A 19,961-nucleotide genomic window follows, 5' to 3' on the forward strand; every position below is an offset into this window, starting at 1 on the left:
GGCTGTTTTTCTGCTGTGGCCTTTGTAGAAGCATGATTGTTCAAAGTGCAACAATTAAACAGATTCTTTGAGTTGCTTGTGGCTTCGCCAGTACAATTCCGGTGCGCTGGTCCGCCTGTCCAGCAATTTCCTACTGAAGGGAAACCTGCAAATAAAAACACCGCTCCGCATGTAGAAAAATGCCCTACTGTGACGCTTCTCAAACGATTGTGATGCACCACAAGAGCTGCCTACTCGCGTGATATTCTCAACAAGTAGATACATTCGTTTACTTACATGTGAAGGTATATGCGAGAGCACTTCGGGGCTTCGGTGGCACATAAGGCACGAGTGTGCCATAGCGTCCGATGTCGACGCGCGATCGCATGTCAAACCTAAACTGTACGAAACTACTACGTATCCAAAAAACAGATTCGAAACCGAAATTCGCGTCATCCTTTATTGCATGAATGCATACATCGTGATTTACATAAGTCACGAACTTAGCGATCGCTTTCTGTAAACTTAATATTAACGCACCACCTTCATAAAGCCATCAGGTATGCGTTTTTAGATGACAAAGCATAAGGTGACCTGTACTTGTTTTCAGCTCTTTCAATAGTAATTGCGCTGGCCACATTGACCAGTAGCAACAGGGCGGCGCCCTAGAGGTTCCCACTTTTCCGGCCCAGCTTTTCCTCTAGATTTGTTCTACTAACTCTATGTGCCTGAACGTCGCGCGAAGAGTCGTTCCGGAAGTGACGTTGGCTTGCCGTGGTCATGTGAGGTGTGTCATGCTACTGACGCGAGCGGCAGCTTCCGGCGCGGGCGCAAAAATTCTAGCGGTTGTAGGTCTCCACGCCGCCGCGCGCCGACACGCGAAACAGCCTCCGCGCCTGACGCCGTACGCGCCCAGGCGTGGTGCGGCGCGTGCGGGCGCATTGGAACGCGTACGTCTGGTTGAGCCTTTGAGCGGCGACTTTTCCGTGCGTCAGCGCCGTATGACGGGGCGCGGCTGCAAAGAGTCTGAGGCTAAGTGCATACGGACAAAGCGCGCTCAGCTGGGCCCATCGTCTGCTAAGCTGTTTCCAGCCTCGCCCCGTCATACGGCGCTGACGCACGGAAAAGTCGCCGCTCGCGCACGCCAGTTAAAGATTTGGGCGCCTGTACCGTGCCACGGCAATGGCTACGGACGAAGGAATATCTGCGGGAAATTTTGCCCTTTTTCGCGGAATCATGCTAACGTGCTAACGATTGCTGCGGAGCGCGCGGGTCCGAGCAGCACGGTTGCGCGCAGCGCGGTGTGGTTTCGCGAGAAATGTAAACAAGAGAGGAGAACTGGCCCGATAGACGGAGCAGCGCCAACTTCCGGCTTCACTTTAGCTTCACAAAGAGTGACGTCAGGGCCTCTCCTTAGTTTTCTTCCTCCGTGGCGCCGTTGCTATTCTGTGTTGTTTCGTGGGCTACGCTCGAGCGGTGTAGGCGGCGCCACGCTCGAGGAGGGAGTAAAGAGGCCCCTGAAACGGTTCGGACAAATTTTGTAGACGCGTAGGGTATAGTTAAAGTTAATCATTCGCGCCACAATTTGTGTGAAACGTCTCATATTAAGAGAGCTACGGACGATTACAAGTTACCCTCCTCCATAGTCATGCATTTCCTCAACTCGTTCGCCGAATGGTCAGGGCTAAGCTCCGCCTTCACTGGCTCTGCGTCATGATGACACGTCGTGTCGTCGACTTCCGGTTCTCTAGGAGCGAGCGCGCGAAGCCTCTCCAAACTCTCCGCCAGCTGCTTGGCAGCCGACCCTATTAGAGTTGTATTCAATCATGAACTATGAGGTAGCTGGCCCATGCCGTCGTCCAACTCACGCACGCTTGGGACGAGGTTGTAGTGAGGAACTTGCTCTCATCGAGAACTAGAAGTACAAAAGTTATTTACATATTTACATTCGTCATCAGCCTGGTTACGCCCACTGCAGGGCAAAGGCCTCTCCCATACCTCTCCAACTGCCCCGGTCATGTACTAATTGTGGCCATGTTGTCCCTGCAAACTTCTTAATCTCATCCGCCCACCTAACTTTCTGCCGCCCTCTGCTACGCTTCCCTTCCCTTGGAATCCAGTCCCAAACCCTTAATGGCCATCGGTTATCTTCCCTCCTCACACATGTCCTGCCCATGCCCCCCCATTTCTTTTTCTTGATTTCAACTAAGATATCATTAACTCACGTTTGTTCTCTCACCCAATCTGCTCTTTTCTTATTAACGTTACACCTATCATTCTTCTTGCCATAGCTCTTCTTTCCACATATTTACATTAAAACATGAGATACATTTCGACAGTCTAGCCTGACTCAACAACGGAGCCCGAAAGACGAAGCATATATACAGCACACAAGCACAAAGCTCCAAGCACCAAGCACACTCCTAGCAGCCAACAAACTGCTGCTTAAAAAGCCTCTGTCTTCCCTAGATACCTAGGGGAGGGAAAACTACTGTCCCACCTTCGTCCAATCAGACCGTCCACAGTCGTTGGGGCTAAAGCCCCTCCATCCACGCGCGGCGGAAACGTGTATGGAGGGGCTTTAGTTGGGGCGTAGTCGACCCGCCTTTGAGGGAGAGTGCTCACACACACACATACGCACTTTGGACTCCCAGAACCCACCGAGTTGAGCGGGCCCTCATAGCCAGATTGTCACGCATGGCCCCAGCCGGCGCCTCTTAATTGCAGAGCTGACTTCTCCGGTAGCAGCCACAAGTGTCAGCAGACTGTGATGAATCTTGGGGCCCGAGGAAACGCACCACAAAACACCCTTTGTTAGAGAAGCTCTCTTGCTGCAAATAGACCACGAAGGCCACGGCAAATCAACCAACAATACATGGACCGCCAAACGTGGCCAGCCCTGCTGCCGTCGCCGACTCTCCGAAGGAGGCGCATGGTGGATTAATGCTGCCATGGTCTCCAGTTCTCCGAAGGAAGTGCATGGTCGGTTAGCGCTGTCGTCGTTGCCGGTTCTCTGAAGGACGCCACCCCCACGGGTCGCTCGAAACAACTGCAGCGGGCTGAGACAGGCCTGCAGTGCAGTACCCCTGCAGGCCGATCGTAACAGCTCCTCCATGGCCTGGAAAATCTCAAATGGCAAGTGCTGACAACCGTTGGGCAGGAAGAGAATGGTTGGCGAGCAAGAATACGGCTTTGCTCTCCGCAACAACTACGCCCTTGGAATGTCTTAAACCATCTCACAACAACCAACACAGAAGAGTTGATCCCGGATACAATACCACTCAGCGTGCAAACGCCCGGAATCAGCTGTAACCCACCAGGCTTCCTATCAAAATTTCAATGCAAGCCGCTCAACTGGGAACCCCGAATTTTGTGCCGCCAAAGCGAGCGTTCTCGTTTCTTGTGTTCAACCAAACCTGACCGTCGCGCTGCACAAGAGTAAATTAAAGGGAAACTGAAGAGTCTGTCGAAATCAATAAGACGCTCATATACGCATGCGGAAATTATAAACCATACAGGTAAAATTTTGGGGGGATTTTTCACTTAGGAGCGACGTAATCGCCGGTTAAAATTGTGCTGTAGCTCCGCCCCCCCTCGCGTGCCATGCGCTGCTGCTGACGCTGACGATGCGAGCGGAGAGCGGAAACTGCGGCGTAGTTACGTCAGCACTGGTGTTCCGTTCCTTCGCAGTCTCCGCGGCCATGCCTGACCGTGCTTGTTTCTGCGTACATGCCGTCTTAAGCTGCTTCGCTCGACCCTGCATTCCTTTGTTTGTGTGTATGTAGAGTGTTAGTTAACGTGCGCACCACCAATTGAAATGGTGGGCCGACAATGCCGGCGTTCTGTGTAGCCTACGGTTGCATGAAAACCAGCGGCCGTGACTATGTTGTCTTCCATTACTTCCCGCAAGACAAGAAGCTTTCAGCTAAGTGGGAGGCTGCTGTAAAGCGAAAGAATTTTAGGCACTCAAGAACACTGCTGTGCTCTAACCACTTCCGTGACGACGATTACTACCAGACTTTATCAATAATGCGTGCTTTGGATTCTCCTTCGTGTTAGCACGCTGAACGGAAGGTGCATGTTTATCTTTCACCTTTGACGCAAGTTTCGTCACCAAGCACCACGAATTTTCTATTCGCACGTGTGTTGTGAAACAGCCTGCATACAGGTACCATAATGCAGTGCAAGTGTAAAGTTCGCATGTGTTGGAAAGCCGGCTCACGCCAGGATGCTGCACTCCCGCTTCTCTCGCGCACGTAGAGAAATCGACCATCTCACGTAGCCAACAGAATTCGCCGGTTACGAGTAGCGTGCGGATGGCACGCTGATGAAGGTTCTACACTACACATGCTACAAGAGGCGGTAAACTTTTCCAGCATTTAAACCGCCTGTGTAGGTTGCTGACAGCTTTAGGGCAGCGCACAAATGCCGAAGATCGCATCACCGCTTACGTTCTAGGAGCAGGCATGCAGGAACATAACACTACAGTTGTTTGCCCGGAAACGAACTCATTGGATCGCTGAGTGCAGCTTACCAAAAACATACTCACCAAAAAACATTTCCAACACGAGGAGATGCTAACACTTTGCCTTCGTTTGCGTTGAAAGCACTGCTTGCACCAGCATTTTTTGCTTCTTGGAGAGGCCGGCTCTTCGCAATCGGCTCGTACATGTAGGGAGTAAAGTATAAACCCCATACAAGCGATCTTGCACGCGACAGCGACAAGCGAGGCGATGGAGATGGCTTTCGGCTTCATTCGTCGCCTACAAGCCGAACACCATGCGAGCGACAGCTTTGAGCGACGACTTCCTGGTATGAGGGCAGCAATATATGCGCCGAAACCATGACACATGCTTCATTAACTTAAGTTCATGTATTTTACTGTAAAAAGTAGCACAAAATATTTCTGAAGGTCTTGCACTAGGTACTTATTCTTGCACGTGTAGAATTCAAGTTTGCTCGTTCCGTGGAACAATCAGTAGTATTTGAGTTATGTACATCCAGTTCCGGCTTCGCGCTATTGGCTAGTCACTAAAGCACTTCCGGGAGATGAGCGACGAGTTCTAGATTTCTAGAAACGAGCGATCGAGCAATAACACCGAGCGATCTGTACAAGCAACAGCCCGTTTTGTCGCTCGAAGCCGTCGCCCGTCGTCATCGCGCGCGAAATCGCTCTCATGGTGTTTGGACTTAACACCGAACTCCTAAGAGAAACGCAAGCTCTCTAAATTTTACATTACCGTCTCGGCAAAACAGCACCAAACTACCTTACACCGTGCTTCATGTGTAGCGGCAGCGGTCGGTCCAGACAAACGCCATTGTTGACGTCACGAGGCGCCCGACCAATCACAGGCGGAAACGAGGCGTGCGAGCTGCCCCGAGTGCTCTACCACTACCGTGATGACGAAATCTGTTTGCACTTCTTTCGCTCAATTTCAATGCGATATTCGAATTCGGAGGGTTGAAAGCCATGACGTACAGCTCTTAAATCATTTTTTCTGGAAAACCTTTCAGCTTCCCTTTAAGGCTTACACAGAACTAAACCGACGGCTTTCAACCAATAATACCCGAACATAACTTAAGAAGCCTAACTTCACGAAAAGCCTGTTCTTACCCTATCGCAGTGGTGTACTTATCACACGTACTGGTGCCACTGAACAGTCTGGTCAACTCCACAGTTACGCAATCACAATCGGGCTAGCTTTGTGGTCCCTATTCAGAATGCGTACTGTGGTCCCTATTCAGAACGCATACAGCAGCAATAATTCTTCACATTATTTACGTAGTTTCTTGCTGCCTTGCTATTTTAACGGTGTTTGTGCTTGACTATAATTATGGCAGTGATGCAATACATTTCTTTTCTTGTTGGCATTATTGTAACCTTGATTGTTGCGTGACTGTTTTACCTCAATACTGACCCTGTAACTGGTTTCTGTAACTGCAATTATCGTTGTCATAACCTCTCCGTTCTATTTATTCTCTTGTATAATCACGTAATCAAATTGTTATATGCCCAAGTTTTTTATTGTATAAGATTTAGTAAGTAACACCGTATACCATGTTCCTATGTATGACATACAGCCCTTCCTGTTACAATCCCTGATGGGATTCACAGTATCAATAAATGAAATGAAATGAATACTTGCATTGTACTCAAACGTTTCATCACGCTTACTCAAGTTCCTTCCTCTAGTCCATACATCACACGTACCTCAAAAGAACAACTAAACTTGCGTAACTTACGCACTCCGCAGAACCCTTAAACAAATGCGTCTTCTAATAACTGGCTCCACGAATGCTTACTAGAGAAGTCAGAACGCGGCCGCCCTCAACACACACGAGCAACCCAGTCATAAACATTCTGCTTCCTTCCGTCCGCACAGGACACACGCTAATGAAACTAAGAACGCTTCTCCATGCAAATTATGCACTTACTGAAAACCTACGCTCTTAAACTTAGAAACTTCGAAAACTCTTTCTTTATTTTTAAAAGTTCACTAATACTCACGCGCATTACCATAGGCCTCTCACCAATAACTTTGACCTTCAGGTTACCCACAAAAAAAAAAAAAGCCTATCTACTCATTAATAACTCGCAAAACTAAATGTTTACATAAAACGCATCTTTCAAATCTCGGAGCTTCTCAAACGAAACATAAACCAAGCTCATACTTTACATATTGAAAGAAATTGTAGTCTCAAATCACGAAAATTTTCAAAGGCTCAAAAATAAAACAAATTAACACATTTCCCTTCTACAGAAGCTCTCTTGGCCTCCCGTTTCATACGTTTACGACAGATTCATACTTCTGAGTCGTACTCGAGGTGGTCGTAGTTCGAAAGCTATTCTGGCTACCCAGGAACAACAAAAGGGCTGACACACTATCAGCTCCTTCAAGACGTTAATCTCAGCAGCGTCTGTCAAGTGTGCATCGCAAGATCTTGTTGCGAATGGTTGTAAATAACACATGTACAATCGAATGCCAACATCCTGACCTCTAGCAAGCCCTCAGTAGCCTAAACAATCCACGCCGTTCTTACCTTATGAATTCGCGGCGCGTATCAGCTGTGATGCACAAAGGCCAACAGAGCGCACGAACGTTGCTCTGAAGGTACGAAAGAGTATTACAAGCCACAGTGCTGCCAACGTGCTTGCTTGCCAATCTTCTAGGAGGGCACTTGTGCTATTATGTTTCTTGTACCTCAAATTCAACAGAAATACGCATGGCCGATCATCGAGTAGGGATTTTGCATATATAAAAAATGTAATCAGTTTTTTAGTATTCGTTCGCAAAGTGGGAATGTGGGAACAGCACTTCATTCAGGCTCAAACAAGTGCATTATTTCTTCAGGCTAGTGAATCATCACAAATAACATTTCATCGTGCATTAGCTCGTCCATTCACGAAGTGACGTCGCGAACTGAGTTGCACTAAGGTGCATGCATTGAGGACAGTTGCGCTCGCTCCGAAATAACATTTACGAGATATGGCTTTAGCGAAGTGGTGACCGCGCAAAGAATTGCCATGCTATGACGCGGCCAAAATTGCAGTAAGTGAAATGATGCAGTCGTTCATATTGAAGCACCATTTGTGGTCTCATTACGTGTGTCTCAGAGACACAATGGTCGAACGAGCTATTAGTTGAATGAACGAGTAAGCAAACGACCAAATGAACAACTAAACCAGCCGGTGGCAACCGCACGTTTTCTTTTTGCGAGTGCTCCACCATCGCATCTTAACCTACACACACTTTAAAGCTTACACGAATTAACATGTACCTCTCAAAGACTTATGATGCTGTCGTTTGGCAACGAACGTGGTTTTGGGAGAGCACGCACACTTTTCCTTTCTATTGCAAATCCACCGGGTGACTGCCAATGACGAACATGAACAAAAGAGGCAAACAAAGCTATTCGCTCTAAAGACGGCTAGTCAGTAACCACAAAATTCAGAGAGTTGCTTTCGTAAGATGAGTTGTCATGCTCAAGCCGCAAATTTTGTGAAAAGGAGTGGGCTGAATCATAAAGGCTTCGTAATCACGTTTCGCACACAGCTTCGCGTGCCCGCAAATTCGAGACTGTTGGTGTCCAATAGAATTAAGTGCACCAAATACGACCACATACTGCTTAAATAAAGTACATGTCGCGTAGGTATCGCATTAAAGCGTGCAGACAAATGGAAACATCCTCAGTGGACTGTGCAATATATACGTTATGGCCCGCAACAAATTACGCAAGCATGACACATTCTACACTATGAGAGAATCACAACTATCTCGTATAGTCATGTGGGGAATGTTGGTCTGAAGTTCTATCTCCCAACAGACGAATCCATGTCTTCGTAACCCATAGCGCTTGCCAGACGGTATCAAGAACAGGTTTTTGTCTTTGCTGAAACTATTTTGGCATACGAAGGTGCAGCAGGTTATGGTGATATGAAATGCCATAAATCGATGTCGCACTTGCCACAAAAGTTAGTTCAAGGTGTTCGGAAACCAGAACAACACGGAACAGCAACGGCACCATCATGTACTCCTTACCCCTCCATAGAAGCTTTTCAAGCGAAAATGGCACTGAAGCGCCACTGTAAACAAATGAAGCCGGCGTGAGGGCCCATGTGATGCCATTAAGCGAATAGCGACGCAGTGTTGGCCTCAGCCAGAGCGCACGAGAAGGAGGCGGCATTCTTCAAAGCGTGGTGCTACTTTACGAAGTTTAAGGGGCTTTAGAGTGGCCTGCATGGTGCAGCCACCTAGCGGTGCAGAACTCAACGAACGCTCTCCTTGCAGAGTCCGACTACCAACAAACCACGAAAATGGGCGGAAGATGAAAGGTAAGCTACCCTTTTCACAGCGATACCGCAGGCGGCGCTATGTTTAATCCCGTGGTAACGCGTCCATTTCTTGCCTCAGCTGCCTCCATTGTTTCTGTGTTTACAATGCATGCGCATGACGCGGTGCGGCTCCACAAACCTTTGTTTCGATGGGTATTGGAGATGGTGACTGTGTGGACGACACAAAGCTTTGGCCATAGTTTCAGAGGACATGTAAATGCTTTCAGAGCTCATTACGCCATGCCCAAACAGTGTGAGCGGTGTATACAGTGCTTGTACTAAAAGCGGAGCTAGAAATGTATTCCAAGTTGTCCGAACTTTTTGCTTATGAATTAAATCAGGATCAGTGAGTTTACTCTTCGTTCTTTATTTGGCAAACACTTTGAAGAAATGGCTTGACATGTTTCCAACTCAGCTATGTCCCTTGGTGCGGTCACTATCCGATTATTTTCTGCCTAATCGCTTGCGGTTGCGGCAAGTTGGGATATATTTCTACTTGCTGCGTTCAAGGGTTGCAACATGAATGTTCTGTACTTTGTGATATGATAGTATGTAGAAAAGTATTATCACTAGTCACTCGCTTACTCTGCATGCCGTCACGAAACTTTCAGCTTTGAACATTTGTGTGTTGTCGGTGCAGTCGCCGTCAATCATTCTTCGGCACATTGATTCAAATGTGCGCGCATCCACTTATTCTTAATACGTTGGCGATATAGTGGGCATAAGTTTGTGTGCAGATGACCTGCGAGAAATATTTTATGCTAGGAAGTGGCACTACTTCCTTTGTAACGAGCGTAACTCTCTTATTCTGCCGACGTTAAGTCCTTTCTTTGGAGGTTAGCGATACAGCGTTGGCAGTTGAGCGGATTTTTTATTCTCAAGGGGAGCCATGCATCACGAAGGGCCAGCAACACAAGCAGTCCTTAAATAGCAGCAGCTGCAAATTAATTCCATTCCTTAAACTGTCAGACATAATTTTTTGCAGCCAACTACTGCACTTCTTCCCTCCATCATTCCACATTCTGCAGCATGAATGGAGCACAGTGCGTTAGCAATCCCCCAGTTGCATTTACGACAGCTGAATGCACAGTATCAGGGCAGAAGCAGATATGGTTTCGTATTCGCGCGCTTTCTATGAGGCAACGTGCGGTGCGCCACCAAAAGCACCATCTCATTTCTCTAGTGCAAATTGCTCCGAAAGCGCGCGGCCATGGAGAGTGATGTGCACTCGTGTGATACGCATGGTAATGCATTATGATGTCATATTCCTGGATTCCGAAACCGACATTGGTTTATAGAAACATAACTCAAGTTAAGGCTGCGACGCTTGAAAGCCTTTTTTTCCCCCCAGTGTTTAGAGCGGTTGGACCTCCACTTAAAAGAAAACAAATGACAAGTTCAAAATTTCGTTGAACAGCAACATGCGTCAATGGACTGCCTTCGCTTTGCTCATGCGCTGTTGTGTCATAGTGCTCTTTGCACCAGAGATGAGAAAGCACATTTTACATGAGGTCCCAGACATGGGCGATGCCTTTCTGTGCAAGGATTAATCTTCTTGGCTGCAACGCATACCTTTTGGTAGTTTAGAAGACGAGTGTCTTTCTTGTATTTGCCAAAGCCAGTAAGTCCCCATAGAGAGATCGGGGGATTTACGCTGGAGACTTTTGCTGGGAATTCTTGCTTTTATTGCGTGTTTGCCTAGGTACTGCCAGAGTCCTTTGGCCAGAGCTCGTCCAGTACTTTATGTGCTTTGCTACCATTTAAGTGCCAACACACGAGTTCATAATAGTGAAGCAGCAGTTGTTTGTAGTCAGTGGTCGGCCCATGTCGTTGGGGCGCACATAACATATGGTTTGCCACTTCGCAGTGCGTCTTCGGCACTCTGCCAGTGTCAGGATCACCGGCAATGGCAGGCGATCCTGACAGTATGTGCCACATGGGCCCGCTTTGCATATGCTCCAAGCAGCCATGAACTTCAGTATGACCTGCAAATGTATATTTTGCAATAAAACAAATTCACAGCAATAGCATGCCATCATTTATGAATGATAATAAAAAAATTAATTTGGAGCCTACCACTATATGCCATTCGTCATAACCTCTGTGTTACTTTAGAACATAATATATATTACCCAACCAATCTTCATATCCACAGTGTGCCCGTCTTCCGACCATGACCATTCACAGTTCCTGTACATGACTGGCATGTTCATTGTTGCTGAAGCAGACCGTCATCTTTTCCTTGTGCTTTGTCTGTGGTACAGTTTCTGCATTATGAACTACTGGGAAACTCCTATTTCCGAAAGCGATGACAGATGCAGCACGCCTTCATGAGATGAGCCTCTTCTCCTGCATTCTTGGCACACAGGTGAAATGTAGCGATCAACAGCAGGCTATAGGTCTCTAGCATGCATCATCAACAGTGCATATGTTCTCCTTTTCAAAATGCTTCCTTATACAGTAGTTACAGAATGAAACACGACAGTGGGACAGCTGTAACAGTCAGGTCTGTGGTTCCGCTCGCTGGTAATCAGAAGCAGTAATCCTGCTCCAAAAACACTCTCACCCTTGCGGTGTACTACAGTGAAAACACCTTGCTTCCATAGGTCACCCATGGGCATGTACTGATGAACTATTGCGTTTCATCCCGTGAGTACTGCACATGCTGGCAAGTCAGAGCAATAGATGTACGAGATGCACAACAATCTCGCAAATACCAGCACTGCTATGCTGGTAGATTTTACCAGCCAACCAAAGAAACATGAATGGCTAGAAACAGGAAAGTCTTTGATGTGACATAACATTTCTTTTTTATTCTTTATACTCCAGTATGGTAAAATACAGATTTGCATTTAAATCACCCAGTCAGGGGGCTTTGCATTTGCGTTGTGTGGCCATCATTATTGCCAGTTCGGCCTAACTGCATCATAGTACCACTAATAAATGTTATTTCGAGACAAATTAACAATTTATCTTCCTCTTCTACATGTGTACGGGTATCTGTGACTTTCAGTATTGCTTCCGTCTTTCAGACAATTTAGTGCTCGACATGGAAAAATAGTACAAAAACACATGGTAGACACAATCATGAGATATTTTCCAAAGCGGGTGTTGCATAAATGCATCATTCACAACTACGCTCAATGCAAGTGCAGGAAGACAAACCAAGAGACATAAATTCTAGATATACAAATGCATAGCAACGTACGCAATTCAAGTCTGGTAAAAACCGAGAAAAATGTTGGGGAGAGGGTAGTCAGTGTATTGATATGCATAGTTGTCAGCTGATCAAACCAGCATTAACAAAACAAACAGCAAAAAAAAAAAGTTTTCAGTCATAAAGATAATAGAAGCACATGAAACACTCACACAACATTAAAAGAACACCACACTATGTTTACACAGTACAAGGGAAAGCTCAGGGATTCAACATTAACAACATTCCAAGAGTTAAATAACAAAGAGAACAGAAATAATAATGGCTGTCATACAGTAACATCTAAACCTTCTGCAAGGTCAAGCCCACGCCTGCCACAGTTCAGTCGCAGGAAAGACCATTGCTTCGATGCCACTATGCCAAAGTTTGTTCCGCGCCCAAATTCCACGCCTTGATAGGAAACTCAGTAAGGCACGGGTACTTCTCATGTGCTGATAACGTCTGTAGCATGGTGCACCACATGATTCCAATGCAAAGCACACTGCTTTCCCATGTTTATATACACACAAGTTGCATATCAATCCTTGGCTCAAACACCATGCCTTGAAGACCAATAACTCCTGACACTATGCAATGGTAATGCAACACAAAAGAACACCGTCCTAATAAAAGATAGTATCTCTACACATTGCCAGCAATTGCTTCCAAACGGCTGAAAAATGCAGCATTTTTCAATTTCACAAAATAATTGCATGGAGCTCTCAGCTGCACTTAACAGGAACTTGTGTGACAGAAAGGAAAGCGTTATCTGAAAAACATTGTGTCAGCCGGGAACATGGCATTTGTACATCTACATGCAGTAACCTTCTACTAAAGGTTCTTTGTTAATACTAAGAATTGTCAGGATAACGAAGATGCAGAACAAAACCTCATTCACACATCCATCTTGTGTCTCATCACACCACTGGAACATACATAATAACGTAATATCTTGGAAATGGGTCACTGTATCGTTAGCAGGTGCAGCTAATGCGCAGCCACATCTGTCGCCACACATTCTTCTGTGGAGTCCTCTGAGAGAATCCCCATTCACCTAGAACTAGACAGGTTTGGCCTTTTGCTTTAGCAAATTGTGTAATAGTTTCTAAAACTACAAAGTAAAAAGAAAGAAGCAACAAAATACAAACTACCTTTTAGAGCCAGTACAATAGATTAGTTATTGTAAATGGGCACTTAGTAGAAATTTCTATCACAACGGACAGCCAAAGAGTTCAACGACACGAGTTCTGGAAATGGCTGGCTTTCGATAGTGCCCAAAGCTGTCACTGCTGCATTAAGCACCAGCTCACGTCATAGGTAGACAGCATTTTTTTTCCCGAAACCAGCATGAAAACCAGTGCTACAACAGTGATGAGACAGAGCAACAAACGGTTGTGTGAATGGGGCATTCTGGTTTAAAGAAAAAGTTGACATTGTCTAGTACTGAGCACGTGGACATAGCAAGTGTCTGTCCGTGTTCTCTCATGGCAAACAGGTTACAAACTGGCGACACAGCAAAGGCAAATAATGTACAGAGCGCTAATTTACTCTCCAAAACTGCAGAAAGTGCACTCCTTTTAAGAGAATTGTAAGGTGAGCCAAAAAGCTAAGATCAGTGCACAAAAAGTGTGCACAAGCTTAACTACTTGATGCTGTAACTAAGTTCCAAATGAGGATTCACTATCAACAGGCAAGCCAACTGCACACTTTCCTTTTTTTTCTTCTAACAAATTGCCATGAAGTTCACCTACTGCTTCTTTGACGACTCCCAAACATTGTTTATAATCAACCAACAATAAATCAGCTCTATAAAAAACATTTTTTTTACCAATAATTAGGCACTCATTTAAGTCTTCCCCCAAACAAATGAAGGTACACCTACTATATTTTAGACTTGCCAGGGGATGTATTTCTTTTGACAGGACCCCCCCACCCCCCCCAACTACCGCAACACCTTCACTTTCACACAACTTGCAACATTATGCTTCACTGTATCACCAAATCACCTTCCTTTAACATCACAACATTCTTGTTATCTACCTAATGAACACACTCAACTACTCACTGTGAAGCTAATACTGCCAAAAAATGCGCCTACTCATGACTTCTTTTCATTGCACCCACTTCAACCACTTGTCCGATGGGTCTCTCTGAAAGTGACACTTAGTCCACAAGTGATAGATTAGAATTATGGCCTTAATTTTATATGTATTCCATTACCTCAGATGTGGCATCCATCAAATGGATATGCAACTTTCTTTGAGAGGATCTCAACCAATGACTATTCCTGGGAGAGAGTATATTGCATACAACCAATAGCAATAACGTCAAATGTAAGTGACAGTGCGTGAAAATGAAACGTAAAAGTGCTGACAAGGGATCTAATCCAGACAAGACCTCATCTCTGTTCGCTCCTTTCACCAAACCCCACACCTCCATCTTTCTATGTGCTCAAACCACACTGCATAGCAACTCCCCCCTTGCCCACCTACAGACTTTGATTCTATTCTGTTTCTTTCACTTGTGATAAGCCAGTTCGCTGATCCTGGTGATAACAGGGGCACACTATTTCATTTGTACCAGCCGCTGATGAAGAATAAAATTAAGCTTAAATGAACCAGAACTGGAATAGAATTGTTACGTTATATCCCCAGACATCAATAGACATCAAGGTGCTACGGCCGGGCATGAGTGTCAGGTCCACAACTACACAGTTGTCCTTCTCCCTCAGTTCATACTTGCTGCTTTAAAGACACACTAAAGGCAAATATTAAGACAAGCTAAAGTGATAGATTAGTGCTCGAGAACGTCTAAGACGTCAATATTATGGCAAAGAGAGCTTTAGTAGTCGAGAAATTGAGGTAAATGCAGGGCAAGATTAGACAATCCCTCAGGCCATTCAAGTATTAGCCCGATGACGAAGGCACTCCTCATTATAATTCTCTCACTAGCAATCAACTACTCGTAATAAAAAGAGAGAGAGAGAGAGAAAAAAAGAATGCATAGAAAGGCAGGGAGGTTAACCAGAGTTCCCTGCACGGGGGGGAAGGGTTAAGAGGGATAAAAAGAGAGTGGAAAGGGCAGATAGAGAGAACAAGAGATGAGCACAAACAAAATGCGTACACTACACAGTGGTAGGGGGCGCCGTTTTTAAAAGTCTATCGTGAAGCCCCATAGATCGCAGGAACTTTAATAACGAAACTAAGGCCTTCAGCGCACGTGTTCTTTGGGAGTACTAACTCGTAATAAAAAGATTATTGTAATGCATTATAAGACAAAAGAAAATACTACTTGTCCAGTTCTATTTGATATTTAGAAAAAAGAACTCATTGATGCACTAGACAACGACACGGGCGGTCGAAAGGTTTCATTTTCTTAACTGTGTGCTGCCCACGCTTTTGCATTTCAGTAGTTTCGTTATGATGTAGTGCCACACTGGTTTTGATGGCTCGTGAAACGCTCACAACCTACAAGAGAATGCCACGTCCATGTGATGTCACAGGATTCCTGAATGGTTCATACCATTTGACCAAGAGCAGCTGCAGTGGCGAATCCACCGCTCTGTCATGGCTAGGTTTCTCCACAGCTGCGCGTTCACGTTTTGCACAAAAAACCATTGCGCCGTCTGCCAGGCACCGTTTTACTCCCCAAGGGCAGTAACTGACGGCAATGGCATATGCAATGTCACCACTCCTCGCATGGGGGCGGGCGATTTGAATTACGCTAAAGGTGTGCAGAGCCTTCAAACACAATTTTCTCATAAACCAAGTCGTTTTTTTTTTTTTTTTTGGCACAAAACAAGCGCTGCAAGGTTTCTGGAATGGTATTTTAACAGTCCATATTGACTTAGTATTTGCCTCTAGTGTACCTTTAAACAAACCAACACTTTAGATTGTTTAGAACACTTTAAACAATCTAACAGATACAGCTCAGAGAATTAGGACAGCTATTTTTGGTGCAGAGCTAAAAAACTGCGAACATTGCACTTAATATTTTTTTAAAACTGGTGTTCGGCAATTTTCACAACATTGAGGTATTATTAAAATTTTGTTTTCTCTCTCCACTTTAAATCCAACCGTTCATTGGGTGAAGTTTTTCTGGTTGAACCAGGTCGGCAGCAGGCATCAAACTTTTAGACACCGGGGGTCGACCATTCGCGGCTGGGCAAAGTCTGTCATTTTGATGACGGTTTTTCGCTCCATCTAGCCTGACATAGCACCGATTATTGCACCGAATCCGACTTCTAAAAAAAACATGCAGCAAAGTTGACTTTCAGAATCTGGTTGTCATGGTGCAACACATATTAAGACTCTTTGCCATTTTTCAAGCTAAAAAATCATGCGCGCATTAGATTCCCACTTTGTTTAGGAGCTTTAACGTCATTTATCCGTTATGTTTCTACTTTGGACACAAGGTGGGCACATGTTTGATTTGGGGACGTGTTAGAATCTGGCAAATACTACTACCAAATGAATTAGTGCCGTGTTTTGGCATTTTTTATGCATCTTGTTTATTTCGATCCACCGGATAATTTGATCAATTTCACCAGTCCCGTCAGCACTGAATTAACAGGAGTCAACTGTAAAATGAGCTGACCCTATATCAACCTTCCAACACTTGGCCAGCAGTCAATTTCCACATGCTCACATCAGTTCAGACCAAGTAAAAAAGAATGTCATCCCGTGATGGTATCGGCATGTCACCTGCGATTCAGACGTACACTGTGTTGGTTGTGAACACCAGTCCCGCACATCACTCAATTTCGTTTCTGTTTTAAGAGATACTGAAGAGAAACATTGAAGAATTAGGCTTTCAAAACTCCTTCTGCATTTCTTTGGCAGTAAAATATTTACAATTAGGAGCACAAATAAAAGCAGACTTTCCCTCCTTGAACATTGCACCAAAACCACGGCGGCCACAACATCCTCTTTGTACCACAAATACAGTGGAATTTCTACATGTTTGTGCCCTTAATTGTGGTGGAAAAATGTGCAAGAACTATTGAGCTAAGTTCTTGTTTATCTTCAAAAAAGAAAGTACTTTTTTTTTTCCTTTCTAGATTTTTGATTGACCTTGGTGAAGCGTTGGTGAAGCCTATGGAGATGTAACTTTCTAAGTCATGTACTCTGATCGGCTGATAAAGCCTCCAGTCACAGTAACATTTGTCTACAGTCAAAACTCACAGTAAGACAGGTTAGAAGAAACTAATAGATATACCAAACTAAGTGCAAATTTTCATGAAGTTCACATAGAAATTCTTGCTTTTGAACTTCTCTTTAACGAAGCAAATATGTCCTACAAATGGATAGAACAAACGCTTTATAGCTTGGGACAGACTTCGTCTTATTCGTGTTGATTAGGTGTAAATCTGATACTGTATTAGTGCTCTTACTAAATCATCAGTTGCAGCAGTTCAAGAACATGCCAATCCGATCACGCTGCCAAGTCGGCAGCCACTCCAACACTCTACAGCTGCTGCAAACTCCCACTCGCTCCCAAATTCTCTTGTGCACTCTGTGCATAACATGCCATGCCTTTGTTGAGTGAAGAAATGCCTTTCTGGTGTTCGAAAGCAACAAGCAGTGTGCAAAATTGGAAGCCTGCAGCACTCCACCACTCATGAAATTCTGATACGCCGAGCAATCGCCGATGACATGAGAGCAGTATGCAAAGATGCAGACCCCTTAACTTGACGGCGTGCACACAGCAGTTTACCATGGTCATGGTCAGACAGCACAGCATGCGCTGCAAGACAGCTTTGAAAGCTCTGCACGTGGCAGGTTTGTTGCACTGTTACTTCGCGCACAACGATGGCCAAGATGAACTAGTGTTGACAGCTGCATTTAGAGAAGCACTCATCCCGATGGAGAAGATGCGGCAGAAAACAACCTTGCGCAGTCCTTCGGTGGTGCATGCCAAGTTCTTACATCAGCTTCAGCTTACAATGTGATAACACCCCAGACCCTCTCGCCATGGCAAGCAATGTTGGTCATAAGTGTAGACAACAGTTATAAAAAATTTCTGGAAGTCATAACGAAGTAATTTAAGCAGTCCTAATGAAGTAATTTATCTTCTCCTTGAAATTTGCTGTAGCAATGTTTTGTGCAATCTACTAATCTAGCATTTCTCTGTAGTGCCCCTTTAAGCTATGATGTCCTTTCTATGGCCTTCTGCTTTTGAAGAAGACTGCGTGAGGCTGCACTTCTCTTTGTTAAAGTTGGTGTGGAAGTGGAGGAACATAACGAGGCCACAACCAAAGTAATCCACTTGCCTCGTGCCAAAATGGCCCTTACTAACTTTTTCTCAGCAAGCTTTCTGGTTAAAGGGCAAGAAAGAATAACAGCTGCCTGCCACCAACGCTGTCAGTCTGGTGTGTCGATGGCGAGAGCTGCAACAATGGGACGAGGTTCAGCAAGCACCGAACTTCGAGGACGCTGTCGAGGTATCGACTTGACCTCCGAGGCAGCAACGGCATCCATCGAGGGTGGGCTGTCAGCTTCGTTGTTGTGCAGGCTGTAGGAAATGTTGCCGTACTCCTGAAGCAGTGGGCAGGCTCCCAACAGGAACTGGCAGAAGTCCTTGCGGATTCCAAACCACCCTGCACAGCAATGACATGAGGGGTCATGTCAGCTCTATGGTAACTAGACCACTATAAGCAAAACAGCTTGCTTGGTATTGCTCACAGTGATGAACAGCTGTTATGAAATAGGAAACCTGCAAATGAGTCCTGCAGAATCCTTCAAGGGGTAGAAAGGTTCATGAAAGGAAAAATTCTAATCTACTCGAATGTAGCATGAAACTACAAAGGAAATCAATATGGGCATCATAAAGTTCTGCAGTCAAGGAAAACTGCGTACAAAATTCAAAAAATCCCAGGCCAGGACTAATCCTTCCTCAACTGCGAAACTTTCTTTCTGCAAAACGTGTATCGGTTTCTGAATCTCTTGTGCTACATTCGGATGAATGACAATTTTCCCTTTCATGAATTAAGAAGCTGTTTGTTCACTCATTCACGATGCTATAATTCAGGCATGTCACAACATAACATGAAAAGGATATCAGAGCGTGTATACCTGCGACCAAATAATCTATTGTTTTGTTTCAAGCCACATGCTTTATAACTATACTAGTCATAGCCATTAAATAACATCAGTTCTTGGGAGTTCCCCCCCACACACACATATTATATTAATGCGATAGCGTTAAAGGGTCCCTCACCAGGTCTGGCCATTTTGAGCTGACGAGCGCAGGGCATAGAATGCCCGCAAAGTGTTAAAGTGCCCGCAAAGTGTCTGCAAAGTGTTACATCCCTCTGCGCCACAGAAAGATATGAAATTTCAAGCTGAACACCATTTCCCCTTCCCCTCGCGGCCGCCACGCTCCAAGCCAGAGGATGACATACACATGCTAGTGTGCCTACATACACATGTTTACTTTGCTTAGCGCAAAACAACGGACACAAGAAAGAAGACAGGACAAGGCGCTCTTTCTTGTGCCCGTTGTTTTGCACTAAACAAATAAATTATGGATTCGCACAAACTAGCCCGCCAACGCATAGTCCTGTACAAATGTTTGTGCTGTGACGTCGCTCGTGGTGACATGTGACTTAGAGAATTATTCAAGGCAACATCTCTTATTTGTGTAATAAGTTGCTTGAATAGACGAATTAAAGCCTAGAGAAATAGTAAAACACACAAACCAAATGTCTGCGCTTTTGTTTTACTTTGCACTGCAGCAAGAGATGTAATAAAGGGAAAATCAGACATCCGCCCTTTCATAGCAATTGCTGCGAACAGGCGGATGTCTGATTTTCCTTTTATTAATTTCTTCTCTCCACCTTGCGGGTTTCCGCAGAACTACTACGTCAAGCAAGAGATGTCCTTCTGTTACATCTGCTTGTTCCCACGTCATGCAGGCTCGCGTGCAGACACCGAAACTATGTCATTTTCTACA

At 45.1% G+C, this 19,961-nt stretch overlaps 1 protein-coding gene across 1 annotated transcript in view; it reads right to left on the minus strand.

Annotated features, from left to right (window-relative positions):
* Positions 1-10,837: 10,837 nt before the first annotated feature.
* The window catches only part of LOC142578763 (transmembrane protein 185A), a 41,101-nt gene continuing 31,977 nt past the window's right edge, over positions 10,838-19,961 (minus strand). Inside the window, exon 7 of the mRNA XM_075688312.1 lies at positions 10,838-18,606. Within this exon, the coding sequence (XP_075544427.1) occupies positions 18,371-18,606 (236 nt within the window). The 3' untranslated portion in view covers positions 10,838-18,370. The remainder of the gene's footprint in view (positions 18,607-19,961) is intronic.

This window comes from Dermacentor variabilis, chromosome 4 (assembly GCF_050947875.1).
Source record: "Dermacentor variabilis isolate Ectoservices chromosome 4, ASM5094787v1, whole genome shotgun sequence".
NCBI lineage: Eukaryota > Metazoa > Arthropoda > Arachnida > Ixodida > Ixodidae > Dermacentor > Dermacentor variabilis.